The following is a 16666-nucleotide window of genomic DNA, read 5'->3' on the forward strand; positions in this document are numbered from 1 at the left end:
CCTTTATCATTTTCCCTTCGCGTGTCAGTGTGCGCGTCCACCAACCGAATTTCGCGTCCCCGCGCATGCGCACTTACAAATCCCATGGATCTGCTTTAAATCACTCAGAAGACAACGCAAGCACAGCGCTACACATCTACGCATCCTTCCATTTCTTAAATTAGCCACCTTAAGCTTCGAGATACCGCCCCCAATTTCAGTGTCGGTACGGAGCCGCCAGGCCGGGACAGAGACGGAGAGAGATCCCTCGGCCATGGAAGCGCTCGGACCCGGTAAGTGCTGGAAATGAAGCCGTGTGACAGCGTAGTGCGGGCCGTTGCGCTGCCTCACCAGGGCCCGCGGCGGCGCGCTCGTTTAGGCCTCAACGGAAAAACGAAAACAATCCCTCTTTCACGGCGCGCCCGCTTGTCAAAACCGTCCTAACGACAACAAGCGGTTGATAATCGCTCTCCACCGCGGAGAATGAGTGTTTGTGAAGCCAACAAGTGTGTGTTTATTAGTGAATGAGCGTTAAATGGCTCGAGCCAGTGCGGAAGACGGCATTGTGTGGGGGGGGGGTTTAACCACACGCTTCTTCCTTCCGCGTCTGCCGCGAACGAGCCTGTACAATAAACAACACGAACTCCGTTTTAAAAACGACTGAACGCTGTTTTATTCTCGACTGTTTGTTAGTCAGAAGTTCACTGATGTCGTTATGGATGTGTTGCGCGAGCTCGAGGACGCGCGCGTGCGGTGTAGCTGAAGCGCGCGCGGGTCTGTGTTTTTTTTATTGTTGGCGCTTTGTTTGATCCCCATGTGCGTTTGTTTATGCCTAAATGTTGACCATGCCAGAGGATAACGACTGACAGGACTTTAAGCGCCTCTGACACGGACTGGACTCGTTGTCACTGCACGAGTGAACTCGCTGACCTCTGAGAAACGGGCTTAATTATCGTGACATGCATGATAATTATCGATGTTTGTGCAGTATTAAAAGAGCTTTTTATCAAATTGCCACGTTTTTGAGCACGAGCTGTATTTGTTTTCATGTTGTTTGTTTACGATGTTAATGCATTTGTGCTTTTGAAAACATCAAGTGTTGCTTTTCATGAACTCTGCAGATCTTCTGGCTCATTAACTTCAGTTTTATCCAATCAGTGATGTGTGTGTTCGTGTTTGTTTGTTTATTGGACAGCCTTGTGATTGACTCTTGTTAGAGAGCACACTCCTTAAGGAAATTAATGGTGTGTCTGCACTGTTTAAACATTATATTAAACAGAATAAAATCAATTGTGTTTTTGGGAATGTTTTCTCTGTAAATCTGACTTCCATTCTCCAGATGTGAGGTCAGGACAAAGATCTGCCGTCAAAGTGCAAGAATGACAGTGTACGTTGCATAATTCTGATCTGCGGCACAATAAAGTGTGTTTGTTGTCGTTCTGCGGCTCTGCTGACCAACACCAGCGTTGTTTTTCCTGTTACTACAGATCAAGGTTGTAAAAATCATCATGAAGTCAAAATTACCATAATTGATCCACTGTTGTTATTTTGAATAATGTGCTGAAAAATTGGCCTGTCACTATACCTACTTTTTGTTCTATATATTGTCCCATAAATAATTGCGATAAACAATATTATTGTCATTTTAAGACCATTTTATGCCACTCAATATATAATCATAATATAACAGCATCATAAAGCAAGTAGGCCTACATACCTTCAAATGGCAGTAACCTTTTAATTCTTAAATTTAAACCATAGAATTTAAATATCCTAACTATAAAAAAAAAATAAATAGTAAATAAACATAAAAAGTATCAAGTGGAAAAAAGCACACTTGCAAATGGACAAAAGGCACTTATGGAGACTTTCCATTTTACTGATCTTTTTCCCCTGTACTTCTTTTCTCTGTAAAGTTAGGGTGCACACAATTGCTGAAAAACAAACCTTAGTACTTAGCAGTCAGGTTTCCATATGAACAAATGCACAGATGCCTCAACGGGCCATATCTGTGACTCAAACTATTTTAGTGGCGCCAATTTGCGCTGTGACGTTTATATTTGAACTGGAACAATGCGTAGTGGCTTCGACATAATGGGCGATATATTGCATCACCAAAAATTGAGGTCATGTACATAAATTGTGCGATATGTCAATATATTGATTATTGCGACAGGCCTACTGAAAAACTGCAATCTTTAATCAAAATGTAGTCATTTGTTAAAAAAAACGCCAAACATTGCATTGTTTTAGCAAACTCTGCATTTCACTTTTCACTAATGGAAAATTAAATGCAGTAAACGGTGTTGGAAACAACTATTAATGTTGATATTTTTGCAATCTTGCATTATGATTTTAGTAAGTACTGTTTAATTACTGAAAATCAATAGGAAACGTATGAACGATCAGCAGTTATCTGTGGCAGATCTGATGGTGTTGATCATGTGATTCATATCTTTGTCATGTCTAGCGTCCACTGTGTAATCCAGGTGATCTGCCCGAGTCTTTACTGAGTCATCTTGAGTCCAGCTGCCCCTCAGTTTAAGTCTATTATTGCGTTAGCTCACAGCAAAAGCCTGTTGCCATCAGACACTGTTCGTCCTTCTGCATTGATGGCCAAATTAACCTGCAGGATCTAGCTGATGTTTCTAATGCTGTAAAAAGTGGCACATCTTTTTAACTTCCTCTTGGTTTTTGTATAATTTGCCAGTTATTGCACAGTATTCAGATTTTCTGTATGCATGAAAACAGTGTAGAAAATGCAATACATTAATATATTTCACTTCTGCTGTGATGAAAGTAATTGAAGCTTATATTTTTTAACTTCTCTTTTTGATGGAATGTTTACTTGGAATCACCCAATGTTATGACATTTTACACAAAATTGAGTTTAAAGTGTTAAGATTATAACTACACATGCAACGTCACGTGACTACAGTGTTGTGTACACAAGCCTTTGTTGTGGAATAGTGCCTTGATTCGCTTAATGATTTTAAAGAAAAGTACGCACTATAGAGTATACACTTCACAGTCTTCAGTAAATGCCCTTACCCTTCAAGTCATTTCTAGACCACAAGGCCGTTGTTTGATGTTCTGGATCAAATAAGCAATCCAGTGCCTTTTTGTTCATGGGTTACTTTACCCATAATGCAAGCATTAGGATAGCACAGAAAGCCCAGGCTCGATAATGATTTCAGTCGGAAGGCAGTAGCTGGTGTCTGACGCCCGTCATGGTGTGAAGAGTAACAGCTGAGTGGCCTATATATAGAGTCCTCTTGGTTTTTGATGAATGCTGGTTTTCCCCCGTCTCCACCCGGCCGTGTTCGTGCTGTAGACCGGAGCGCTTTGTTGGCGTTGAGAGGAGGGGGAGCCATAGGCGGACAGTATGTGGAAGAGCGGTTTAGAGGCTCCCGATTGTTCTTCCCAGCGCTTGTCTTGCTAACTGGAGCGTGTAGGTCTGAGAGGGGCTTCGACCCCTGCAAAACACAGCGGTTTGACAAAGAGGAGCATCATATCACTCTGACGGGCCAGTCGCCGTCCTTCCCCCAAAAACACTGAAATAAGGAAGTGAAGCTCCTAAAAGGACTCTTGGATCATTTGAGGCCTTTCCTGCGGATCAGTGTCCGATGGGTCCAGCCCTGTGAAATCCGTTTGATTTATTTATTTTCCCAAATTCTGTTTTATTAGTCCAAAATTCTCTATTTTCCAGTTGAATTTTTCTGGTCTCTGATTTAATGGTTAAATTAAATGCAAGTAATCAAATTTCTTTAATTCCTTTAATTTTTTTTTTTTTTTGATTCCATTTTAATGGTTTAATTAAATTTAAATCCCAAATTCTCTTTTCCATTTTTATTTTCTCCAATTTAATTTAACAATTAAATGTTAGGAATCAAAGCATGTATAATAAATTGTTAAATTGTTACAATTGTTACCATTAATTAATAGTTTAACAAAGAACAATTTTAAGGCCCTATAAAATACATTTTTATTTTTTTTTCTGGATTCCATTTAACTGTTTAGTCATATTTTTTGATTATTAAAGTTTAATTAATCATAAAGTCATGCATTAACAATTTAATAATTTTATTTTATATTATTATTATTATTATTATTATTATTATTATTATTATTATTATTATAATAATAAAATTATTATTTATTTATTATTATAATTGGTCCCTATGAAATGTTTTCGGAATTTTATTTATTTTTTATTTAATGCAAATCTATTATCAAAAATGGTGGTAATTAAATGAAGGCATACATTTAATCTTTTAAATATTAAATAAATTAATTGAAAATTAAACAAGTCCTGCACAAAGATGAGGTTTATTGTTAAAATTAAACTGTAGAAGAAATATTGTGATTTGTTCCTTTTTAATAATTTCGTGTACAGCCCTACTTTTGATTTATTCATCCAAAAAAAAAAAGTTCTGTAAAATTCCACATTATGCAGTAAATTCCACATTTGCAACTGGATTCTGTGTTTCTTTGTTTTCCGCATTGTGAAAATCATTGGGCCCTAAATAATATTGAATTTAATTTCAATTGTGCATCATGTATTAAATCCCCCTGTGGTGAAAATCAAGTTTTAATGTTTTTATGTCTATGTGGTGTTTTTAAATATGAATTTGCACATGGTTTGTCTTAAAGCATAAGTCAACACCATCAAGACGTGTTCTCAAAGACATGGTTTGAAATCGCTGGTGTTTCTGACGTCACAAACTACCTTGTAACTAATCACGTCAACGCGTGGATCTCTGGTGCGAGTGAGTGGAGGCGGGGCTAATTTGCATATTTATTGATCAGTGTATTCTAAATGAAGTGTGTAGAGTTACATTCAAGCAAAAAAACTATTTTTCAAGGAAAAAAAGTGTTTAAATGTCATTTTGGTGATCAAAGATGAGTTTTAAGGGATACAATGATTGACTACAGGGCATAGGTTTAATTTATGAGATAGTGTTTTAGCAGACAAGTGTTTCTTCATCGCAGCCCCCCCCATGTGACCCTGCTGCCGTCTGTCTGCGGCGGACACACACTCTTTTGTCCGACGGATCGTGTGGGGCTGTCTGGAGGCGGGACATTAATGATTGGCTGTTATTGTTCCTTATTTTGTTGGTGGGTTTTTGTACTCCATTGGTGGGTTAAAGGTCAAGGTGGATGTCTTGTCGCTTTAGGTTGTAATTGTCTGTTGTTTCCAGTTGATCAATCTGAAAGCCGGACATGCTGTTTTTTCATGAAGGAAAGGGCATGTCGGTGTGTCACAGATCTCAGTGGAGGATGTTAAAGAAGGTTCAGACTCGTCTTCAGGCTTCATCTGATCCGAATGATTGTGTTTTTCTTCCAGGCCCGCCTGCCCCTCCCTCCCTCTTCCAGCCACCGCGCCGGCCCGGATTGGGTACGGTGGGGAAGCCGATTCGCCTGCTGGCCAATCACTTCCAGGTGCAGATCCCCAAGATCGACGTCTACCATTACGACATCGACATCAAGCCTGAAAAGCGACCCCGCAGGGTCAACAGGTGCATAATATTATAATTTATATACTTTTTTAAAACAAAATCCTACAAGTTTTACTGACCCCAAATGTTTGAATAATAGTGTTTATTTAGGGTGTGTATATGTGGAATCTGACATTACTAATTCAGCTATATTCAGCTATAGTGTGTTGAAGTTTCAAGGTCGGGTTCTGTTTTGATCCACAGAGAGGTGGTGGACACGATGGTGAGACACTTTAAGATGCAGATCTTCGGGGACAGACAGCCTGGGTATGATGGCAAGAGGAACATGTATACGGCGCATCCGCTACCCATCGGCCGGGACCGGGTAATGAAAGCGTGAACAAATGTCTAATAATGCACCTGCTTTTCATTGTGTTAAACTCCTTTTAACTCGAGCATTCTTGGCGTGTGCTGCAGGTGGATCTGGAGGTGACGTTGCCAGGCGAGGGCAAGGATCAGACCTTCAAGGTGTCTCTGCAGTGGGTGTCGGTGGTGAGTCTGCAGATGCTCCTGGAAGCTCTGTCCGGTCACCTGAACGAGGTCCCGGAGGACTCTGTTCAGGCTCTGGATGTCATCACTCGTCACCTGCCCTCCATGCGGTAAGCACTTGGCAGGTTTGGTGCGATTGATCTGTTAGTGCGGGTCAAGTGTGAAACATGTTTAGGGGTCTCAGTCCGCTTCCAATGAAATCTGTTGCAGTTTGTCTGAAATATGAACCCAACATGGAGCAAAGACATCTAAATGAACCAAAAACAGGACGTGATGATGTCACAAGATGTAGTGATGTGGGAGAAAGGAAACTTTGAATCAACTGAACTGTTTCATAATGATTCACTGTTTCGAACCGCTGGTGAGAACAGTGTAAAACACGTTTTATTGAAAGTGTAATCTATTTAACACTAGCACTACCGGAATTCTATAACTACTAGAACTGCCAATAGCGGTCATTTTGACTGTTCATACCAGACAGCAGTGAATGTCATTTTTGTCATGTTATATTTACTTCAAAGCTTCTATGGTCATGTTTTATGAAAAATGTGGGGTAATTTAAGCATACATAATATAATATGTTCGTGATATTATTGTGTAAGAGCTACTAGACCTCCCACAAAAGTGCATACCGCAATTTGCTTTCCGCAATTTGCATTGGGCAAGCTGGAGATCAAAGTTTTTCACCGCAGTTAAAATGTTGTTTTTGAAAGTCAAAATGTCAACAAATATAAAATGAAGCAGAATATTTCGTTAGATAAAAAACATATTGTGAATTTTGGAAATGATTACATCTGTCTTTATTCAATACATTTTGACTTTTGGAGTTTACAATGCTTTAGCATTATTGGAAATGTTTGGACCACACGAATCGGAAACAATTTTATGCAGCCTCTAATGAAATCTAGAATGAATAAATAGTTCTGTTATATTAGGACAGATAATAAACATCATAACACAAAATTGAAATTTAAATAAGTGTCAGACGAACTGTCAAGAGACCAAGAGACATCGCTCTCTGCTCCTCCATCAGACTCTGCATCATCAATGTTCTCAAGCAAGGATAAAACCTCAGTGACAGTCATTTTCTTTATTGTTGCCATTTTGACGGTAAAGCTAAGTTTTAGCTTAGCAAAAGCATACAAAACTGCCAGAGAAAGGTTGCTAGGCAACAGCTACGCACATCTTTAACGGCGGGAAAAAGCGCTGAGGAGATACAACGCCTGTAATATGTGCGGTCAAATTGACCGCTATGGCCATTCAAGGTAGAAATACTCAGAACTCTTTTGTGTTTTGTAATTTTAATAAAATAACAATGTTAAAATAAAATTTACATTAATTTAAGAAAAGTCATGGAACTGTAGTTATATGGGTTTTATTTCAACAAAGTTATTACATTGCAAATCTTTAAAACGGTCAAAATGACTGCCTTGGTAGTTCTAGTGTTAATGATATTAACAAAGCAACCTTTAAATATAACGTTGTTTTATTAAATCGAAGGGTTTGTTTTATGTAGAGCTTGAATATAATCATGCCAATAAAAGACACCTCTTCCTTTTTTTTATTATACAAATGTGTCATTAAATATCTACAGTTTTATAAAATTGATCCGAGGTCTGGTAAAAATACAATGTCGAAACAATACGACAAGTGCATGTAGCTCAGATGTTCAAGTTCTGTCACAAAATACACAACATAAAAGCTGTACATCTTTATTTTAATTGTAATGTTGACATGCATTCTCAAATTTTGCCTGACCTGACATCTTTGGCACCCTCTGACACAGGTACACTCCAGTCGGTCGTTCTTTCTTCTCACCACCAGAGGGATACTATCACCCGCTGGGAGGAGGGAGGGAGGTTTGGTTCGGTTTCCATCAGTCGGTCCGTCCAGCGATGTGGAACATGATGCTCAACATAGATGGTATGTTTTGTCTTCCAAAGTTTTCTGTGTGTTACTATGCATCTATTGGGCATTTTTAATTTTGTTCCCCTCACACACACTCCAGTGTCAGCCACAGCCTTCTACCGAGCCCAGCCTGTCATCGAGTTCATGTGTGAGGTTCTGGACATCCAGAACATCAATGAGCAGACCAAACCCCTCACAGATTCACAACGTGTCAAGTTCACCAAGGAGATCCGAGGTGAGGATTGAAGCAGGTTCATGATGTCATTTATTGCTGGGAAGTACACTTCTGTTCAAAAGTTTAAGGGTATGTAAGATATTTTTTAAAAATGTTTTTGAAGAGGCTCTTCTGCTCACCAAGGCTGCATTTATTTGATCAAAAATACAGTAAAAACAGTAATATTATGAAGTTATAATAATTTATTAAAGTATTGTAATATATTGTAGAGCTGCACAATTACCAATTTGTCTATTAAACCTTTAACAAGTACGATCACAGCGAACACTGGGATCTGAGTTGGCGCTGCCGCTGACCCAGAGAGAGCAGGTGTCATATATAGGTATGAAACCGCTTCACAAACAACCACACAGTAACATTATTTCTGTCTTATAATAATTCAGATTATCACAGGGATAAACGTTTATAGTTCAGATATAGACACAGATGTCTACAGTAGAGATCAAAATTGATAGTCTTCATTTGAAGTTGCTTCAAAAGGTGATTTTTTTTTTTTTTTTTTTCCCTATTACATCGTTACACCAGTAGGTGGCGACAAGAGACTTGAATGTATTTGACATTGAATCATTCATTCAAGAGATTCGTACAAAAACACGGATTCATCTCGTAATGAAACGAGTGAAGTCTTTAGGCTTTTTCTAGATGCATCAGCTCCGGTCAGATGATCGGCGTTTGACATCAAAGTACCGATTCAAAATCATAAGGAGTCGTATGCTCTCCAGACGCGCTTGCGGTACCGTGATGTCATACGCCAATCAGTGTGCGCAGCGCCAATGCATCACGAACAAGCCTCTTATGAGTGAGTCATTGAATCATTCATTCAACAGATTCATTCAAAAACACTGATTCATCCAGTAATGAAACAAGTAAAGGCTTTATGAGTGAGTCATTGAATCATTCACTCAAACCGAGTTAAAAAAGAATAATGAATTCTAATTCATTAATTTTTTTTAAAATAGACTGCAGCAATTATAACATTTTGTCAGAATCTCTAGTAAATTACATGTTATTTTGTTTAGCTGTCTGTTCAGAATCGTAGGAGAATCGCAATCTATTGAAGAAGAAAAAAAAAAAAAAAATCATAATTCTCAATTAATCCAGAATTGTGCAGCTCTAATGTGTTGTAAAATGTATTTTATTCCTGTGGTGCAAAGCAGATGTTGAAAACAGTTGTGCTGCTTCATACTGTTTTTGTGGAAACTGATACACTTTATTTTTCAGGATTCTTTGATGAATAGAAAGTTCTGTTTATTTGAAATAGAATCTTTTGTATGAATGTCTGTACTGTCACTTTTGATCAATTTAATGCATCCTTGCTGATTAAAAGTATTAATTATTTTGCACTACATCAAGGGCCAAAACTGCTTCAGTTCTTCTTGTGTACTTAATCGCTGAGTTAATGTCATTGTGTGTTTAGGACTGAAAGTGGAGGTCACACACTGCGGCCAGATGAAGAGGAAGTACCGTGTGTGTAACGTCACGCGCCGCCCTGCCAGCCATCAGACGTTAGTGTCTTCAACGTTTTATCAGTGTTTGCAAAAAATGTGATATTTATGCATTATTATATACCCACCAGTTACATTTCCTCTTCTTTTCTGCAGATTTCCTTTGCAGCTTGAGAACGGACAAGCTATGGAGTGCACCGTCGCCCAGTATTTCAAACAAAAGTACAGCCTGCAGCTCAAATACCCCCATCTGCCCTGCCTCCAGGTGGGGCAGGAACAAAAGCACACCTACCTGCCCCTTGAGGTAAGAGTCATGCCCATCATATGAGGCGTTTTTTCCCAGCATTCACATGTACAGAAGTGAATGTGATTGATTGACTCTTGTCTGGTATCCTCCGTGAAGGTTTGTAACATAGTGGCGGGACAGCGCTGTATAAAGAAGCTAACCGATAACCAGACCTCGACCATGATCAAAGCTACGGCCCGCTCCGCCCCAGACAGACAGGAAGAGATCAGCAGACTGGTGAGTGAATCAACAATGAACAGTGGTCGATAATGAGAAGTCTAGCTAAGTTAAAGGAGCCAATCACTTTAAAACAAACAAACAAACAAAAAAAGTTATTATTATTATTATTATTAAAAAAATAAAAAAATATGTATTTGTAACTTGACTACTTTCACCACTAAAGCTCCTGTAAATCCTTCCAGGTCAAAAGCAACAGCATGGTGGGCGGGCCCGACCCGTACCTGAAAGAGTTCGGTATCGTGGTGCACAATGACATGACCGAGGTGACTGGGCGGGTCCTCCCAGCGCCCATGCTTCAGTATGGGGGCCGGGTGAGTACAGACACTGGGAGGGACTGTAGCAGGGTGAGTACTGGGGCTCGGGTGCCGGTGAGTGCGGGTGGGTCGGGAGCGGTGTGTGTGTGTGTGTGTGTGTGTGTGTGCTGTCGTGGGATGAATGGACTAACCAAAGGAAAAATGATCAGACTCCACTGGTGTGTTTTGGTTAATGCTGTTCAGCAGCTTGAAACAAATCTGTTTTAACATCTCAGATGATGCTGAGACTCGATCGTCGTGATGAATACTACTACAGTCCTCCTATCGTGGACTCTTTGCTATCGCTTGAGACTAAAACTGTACATCAACATCTCGTTTCAACTTCCACTAATGGATGTGAGATGTTACTCATCACTAGAGAAGCAGCATCATTGATCATCTGAATATTGGGAATATTTTTAACCTCTCAGTAGAGTCTTATCTTCGTTCCTGTGAAATGACCTCTTGAGTGATTGCTCTCTCTTTGCTAACAGAACCAGTTGTTTTGGTTGAGTAGAAACACTTGCATGTAAAGAGATCTGCAACATCACGTTTTATTTAATCACTGACACTAACTTATACTGTGCACTAAATGTGTGGGCAGTCAAGATTGTCACTAATTAATTTAATAAGCTCAATTAAAAATTGAGTTACTGTTATCACTAACATCTTGCTTGTGTGTTTGTTATGAGTGCTTTTGAATGAAACGTTTAACTTAATGTATGTTTTGATGCTTCAGTCTTCAGGGCTTTTCCTGTTATTTATTTTATTTTCATTATTTTATTTCATAGTGCAATATAATCAAATAATTTGAGATTTTATATTGTATTATATAATGTATATTTTATTATATTTTATTACATTATATATTTGATTATATTGTAATATAATTTATATTGTAATTTAATTTTTAAATAAAATATAATAGATTAGATTATTTTTTATTATATTTGATTTTTTTTGTAATAATATATTTGATAATATTATTAAAATATAATAAAATACATTCCATTATATTTAAACAATATTTAGAACATCTGTTACTGTTGACCTTTAAACCCTGAACATTGGAGCAGTTCTTTACTGTATTAAATTCAAATAACTCCTGTATTGACATTCAGATGCATTTCCTAAATACATAAATGATGTATTATTGCATTAATTACTTGCTTCACGCTTGACCTTTACAGCTGATTTGTACTGCATTTCTAGACTAATTTCTTTCTGTAACTCTATTACATTATTAAAACATCTGTGTTTAACCAATAAGGAGGTTGGGAGTGGGTCTTTCTGTGTACGCTACTGTTTGCTGTTAGTCCAGGTGGAGTTGGGTTTGATGGGTTGGCAGTGGAGGATGTTGGGTAGAGTGTGTATCAGGTGACGAGCCGAGGGGTTCACTAAGAGTGTAGGGACTCTCTCCTCAGAACAAGACGGTGGCCACACCCAACCAGGGTGTCTGGGACATGAGAGGAAAGCAGTTTTATGCGGGTATTGAGATCAAGGTGTGGGCCGTCGCCTGCTTCGCCCCGCAGAAACAGTGCAGAGAGGATCTGCTCAAGTAAGGACCTTTTTTTTTAATAATTTGCTACACGTTTCTCGTGTTTTCACCTTTTGTTAAAGATTCTTCTGTGTTTTAGGAGCTTCACCGACCAGCTGCGCAAGATCTCCAAAGATGCCGGGATGCCGATTCAAGGCCAGCCCTGCTTCTGCAAGTACGCCCAGGGCGCAGACAGCGTGGAGCCCATGTTCAAGCATCTCAAGATGTCTTACGTGGGACTACAGCTCATTGTGGTCATTCTGCCGGGGAAAACGCCCGTCTATGGTAAAGGGACTGAAAGCCAAGGAATATCCGAGAATTTGACGCTGTAATGCTGAAGTGTTTGTGTTTCTCCAGCGGAGGTGAAGCGTGTGGGAGACACTCTGCTGGGAATGGCCACTCAGTGCGTGCAGGTGAAAAACGTGGTGAAGACGTCCCCTCAGACGCTGTCCAACCTCTGTCTGAAGATCAACGCCAAACTAGGGGGCATCAACAATGTGCTGGTGCCACATCAGAGGTGGGTTGTTTATAATGCTATAAAAGCCGTCTATAGTACTTCACAGTGAAGTATACAAAAGAAAAGAAATTGATCAAGTCATTTTTTTTCTATTGTGATTCAGATTGAAAAATCAGATGTAAATGATGAGAGTGTGGCCCAAACAATGCTTGCAATAAAACTAAAAAATAACCATGTCACCTAGCAGCAGGATTGACTACTCTTTCTCTTTCTGTCCGTCAGGCCCTCTGTGTTCCAGCAGCCGGTCATCTTCTTGGGCGCAGATGTCACTCACCCCCCCGCGGGCGACGGGAAGAAGCCGTCCATTGCGGCGGTGGTGGGGAGCATGGACGGACACCCCAGCCGCTACTGTGCCACCGTGCGGGTGCAGACTTCACGCCAGGATCTGTCCCAGGAGCAGCTCTTCAGTCAGGAGGTCATCCAGGATCTCACCAACATGGTGCGAGAGCTCCTCATTCAGTTCTACAAGTCGACCCGGTTTAAGCCCACGCGCATCATCTACTACCGCGGAGGAGTTTCTGAGGGCCAGATGAAGCAGGTGAGTCGTCAGAGAGGTGGTTCACACTGTCATTTACTCGCCCTCATGTTGTTCCTAACCTGCATGTCTTGTGTTTGTCTTCGGATCACGAATGAAGATATTTTTAATGAAAACTGAGAGATTTCTGTCCCTCTATATTGACCTCTATTCACCCAAAACCCACTTCAAAATGTTCATAAAGAGATAAATCCATATGAATGGAGTGTTCTGAAGAGGCACGATCACTTCATATGATGAACAGATTTATTTTAGGCTTTTTCACTTTGATCAATGAACATAAAATGAAGCGAACCTCATTGGCTCTCACGCTTGAGCTTTCGTTTACCATATTTGAATGCTGTAAAAATCGCTCGGGTTTCATTAAAAAATCCATAAGACTTTCGTTCATCTTCAGAACCCAAATGAAGTTATTTTGAATGAAATGAGGGCGAGTAAATGCTGACAGAAGTTTAATGTTTGGGTGAACCGTGCCTATTCAAACTTAAACTGCATTGATGAAATTTGAAAGCTGGTTTTATTTGAATGTAATTTATCCAAAATCATAATTTCATGTTTTGTTGTTATTCCTCAGTTAATCTTGTTTATCGTCTTGTGCAGGTCGCCTGGCCGGAGCTGATCGCCATCAGGAAAGCTTGCATCAGTCTCGAAGAGGATTACAGACCGGGAATCACCTACATCGTAGTGCAGAAACGTCACCACACTCGCCTCTTTTGCTCTGATAAAGCCGAGAGGGTGAGTTTCACTGTTGTCCGTGATGAACACTGTTAAGTGTGCGCTACCATTCAAAAGTCTGGGGTCGCTAACATACTTTTGAAAGTCTTCTGCTCACCAAAGCTGCATTTATTTGATCAAAAATACAGTAAAAACAGTGAAATATTATTCCAGTGTAAATCAGCTGTTTTCTATGTGAATATCTAGTAAAGTGTAATTTATTCCTGTGATCAAAGCTGGATTTTCAGCATCATTACTGCAGTCTTCAGTGTCACATGATCCTTCTTACTGCCCCAAACCTTTGAACAGTTGCGTATCGATCTTGCATACAAGTTTCTTTGCATTGACTCAGGTCGGGAAGAGTGGCAATGTCCCAGCAGGCACTACAGTGGACAGCACCATCACACACCCCTCAGAGTTTGACTTCTACCTGTGCAGCCATGCTGGAATCCAGGTGAGTCGCAGAACGGTTGCTTTAACCATTTGTCCGTTCGTAGTTTTTCATGCATTTGCATTTCCTCTTCCTCCCATAGGGCACTAGCCGTCCCTCTCACTATCACGTCTTGTGGGATGACAACTGTTTCACCGCCGACGAACTGCAGCTCTTGACTTACCAGCTCTGCCACACCTACGTGCGCTGCACCCGCTCCGTCTCCATCCCAGCGCCAGCCTACTACGCCCGGCTCGTGGCGTTCCGTGCCCGTTACCACTTGGTGGACAAAGACCATGACAGGTATATCAGCACTAAAATAGGAAGTTCTTGTGAGGTTAACCAATGGATGTTTTTGGGCTCTTCTAGAACAGGTTTTCAATCTTGAATGTTCAAAAAACACATTATTTTTCCCATATTTGACATAGTTGCAGCTCCTCTCTTCCCAGTCTGTCAGAAACGCTCTGGTGAGTTTCCCGTACAACAGCGTAACGCACTGCTTAACCAGCTAGATGATGTATCGTTGTAGAAACTAACTAGTCACGACTGTTTCCTGAAACTGGATGTCACGTGCAGGTGGACGAGTAATGACTTCTGCTGATTAATTGGCTCAAGATCTGCAATTAATGTATTTAACAGGGTTTCTGCGGGTCTTGGGAACGTCTTTATTCACCCTTCCACAAATTAAAAAGGTCTTGAATCAAAGCAGAAATTCATGGTCATGGCATTAAATGTTGCTTTGGTCTTAAAAAGGTCTTAAATTTACCTTCATAATACCTGCAGAAACCCTGATTTAATATTATTATAGTTAATTTACATGTACAACAGAAAGTCTCTCATGATTAGTGTACTTTACTCTCTTATACAGCACATGTGGTTCATTCAGTCAGCAGCTGCTGTTGGGAACCGAAGACTACGTCACGGTTTTTGTCCGCTGTTGTTTTGCTTTATTTTATGAGTTTCCCTCATGTGTCATTCTCTGGGGTTCCCATGCTAAAATATATAGATTAAATGTGTGTATATGTATCTATATGTATTTAAATTGGATATAGATATAGAATGTGCTGAATGTTAGCTTGCTTATTGTGCCCAAGAGCATGATCTGTTTAATTCCACGTCATTTTAACAAGAAACTGCTGTAGTTCCACCTGTTAGTGCCGGATCGTATGTTGGTAATGACGGAACTTGATCAAAGTTGGTTAACGATGCTTTTTGGGAAACGCACCTGTTTAGTTCCTGTCTCTATGAAGCCCCTCCTTCTGAAAAGCACAGTGTGCTCTGATTGGCCAGCTGGAGCAGTGTGTTTTGATTGGTGTTTGGGAAATGCCCCGCCCCTTACCATAACCACCAGTTTTAACACACTATTAACGAACTCAACCAGGCCCCGCCCCTTTATTCTGCGCATAAATTATTTAAATGAGGAATATTGTGAAGTTCAGAAACGCTGATATAGAGAAGAACTCCCGCTGGAGGGAAATCTCTTTCCTGCTCAAACGGCACCATTACACACTAAAGACAGATGTGAAAAAGCAGAATGGGTGTTCTTTAATGCTTCCTGTGTCCTCTTCTCTCCGCAGCGCTGAAGGAAGTCACGTATCAGGACAGAGTAACGGCCGAGACCCTCAGGCCCTGGCGAAGGCGGTCCAGATTCACTATGATACCCAGCACACTATGTACTTCGCCTGACGTCAGCCAGCAGGAGACGCACTTCTACACTCCCTCTTCGATCTGTCTCTCTCTCTCTTCCTCTTCCTGTTTCTCTATCGCGTCGTCGTCTGCAGCCAAGCAGTTCTGAACCCAGGGGGCCATCTGTCAATCCAGTCGAAATCGGTCGGCCTCGGAAGAACCAACCTCTACCAGCAGTCCTGCACTGAGAGGCTTCCTGCCTCCAATGCACAGAGAAAAAAATCAATTTGAGCCATTTTTAACACTTTCTTTTCTTGTTTTGATTTTGAATGTTTTTAATTTGTAATATACACTGAGTGTGAGCAAACCTGCGCCATTGGTCAGGGCAGCTCTGGCTCTCTTAGCTAAGCTGGACTCTGTCTACTTTTACCTCAAGCCGCAATTGGCTGAATCTTGTCACATGTCTTTTGGGGTGGGGTGGGGCGGGGGCGGGGCTTGCATGTCCGGGTGGGGGTGGGGGGGTTGACTTGTTTTGTCTCCTTTTTATGGTCGTATTTGGACTCTCCTCTCAGTCTTTTACAAACGAGGTGACCTGGGTATACATGCCCATTACCCGCTACCGTTTTGTGCGCTTGTGTGTGTGTGTGTGTGTGTGAGTTCATGTCTCATGGCAAGCCACTGAATTGTAAAGGGAAATCTAGGAGCGAACTGCTGTAAATGCCTCGTTTTTTTATATTAACACACACATAGATGTATAAAAAAAAATATATAAATATTTACAACTCTATAAGCATATTCCACTTGATCTCACAGGCTTTCATAAGCTGATGGTTTTGTGTAGCAGTAGCATTACCCATGGGCAAACGGGGCTTGGTACAGGTGCCATTCTGCCCGTGGCGAGACCGGAAACGCATGCGTCTCGTTCGGATGTTTA

General features: G+C 40.5%; 1 protein-coding gene across 14 annotated transcripts; it reads left to right on the top strand.

Moving 5' to 3' along the window:
- The first annotated feature begins 107 nt into the window (after nucleotides 1–107).
- On the top strand, nucleotides 108–16218 carry ago4 (argonaute RISC component 4). Of its 14 annotated transcripts, none has more exons than XM_067361587.1 (20): nucleotides 108–272; nucleotides 5327–5498; nucleotides 5682–5802; nucleotides 5895–6076; nucleotides 7753–7889; nucleotides 7975–8109; nucleotides 8360–8431; nucleotides 9527–9614; nucleotides 9711–9858; nucleotides 9958–10077; nucleotides 10263–10424; nucleotides 11783–11931; nucleotides 12011–12195; nucleotides 12268–12427; nucleotides 12650–12965; nucleotides 13563–13697; nucleotides 14029–14130; nucleotides 14210–14409; nucleotides 14535–14573; nucleotides 15684–16218. In XM_067361587.1, the coding sequence occupies exons 1-20, from the start codon at nucleotides 254–256 to the stop codon at nucleotides 15790–15792; spliced, it is 2751 nt and encodes a 916-aa protein (XP_067217688.1). In that variant the 5' UTR covers nucleotides 108–253; the 3' UTR covers nucleotides 15793–16218. The 14 variants fall into 14 exon arrangements, with proteins under 14 accessions (XP_067217688.1, XP_067217676.1, XP_067217678.1 ...); XM_067361575.1 differs by having other exon boundaries at nucleotides 10263–10391; XM_067361577.1 differs by having other exon boundaries at nucleotides 10263–10391; nucleotides 11798–11931.
- The last annotated feature ends 448 nt before the right edge of the window (nucleotides 16219–16666 follow it).

This window comes from Chanodichthys erythropterus, chromosome 15 (assembly GCF_024489055.1).
Source record: "Chanodichthys erythropterus isolate Z2021 chromosome 15, ASM2448905v1, whole genome shotgun sequence".
Classification (NCBI taxonomy): domain Eukaryota; kingdom Metazoa; phylum Chordata; class Actinopteri; order Cypriniformes; family Xenocyprididae; genus Chanodichthys; species Chanodichthys erythropterus.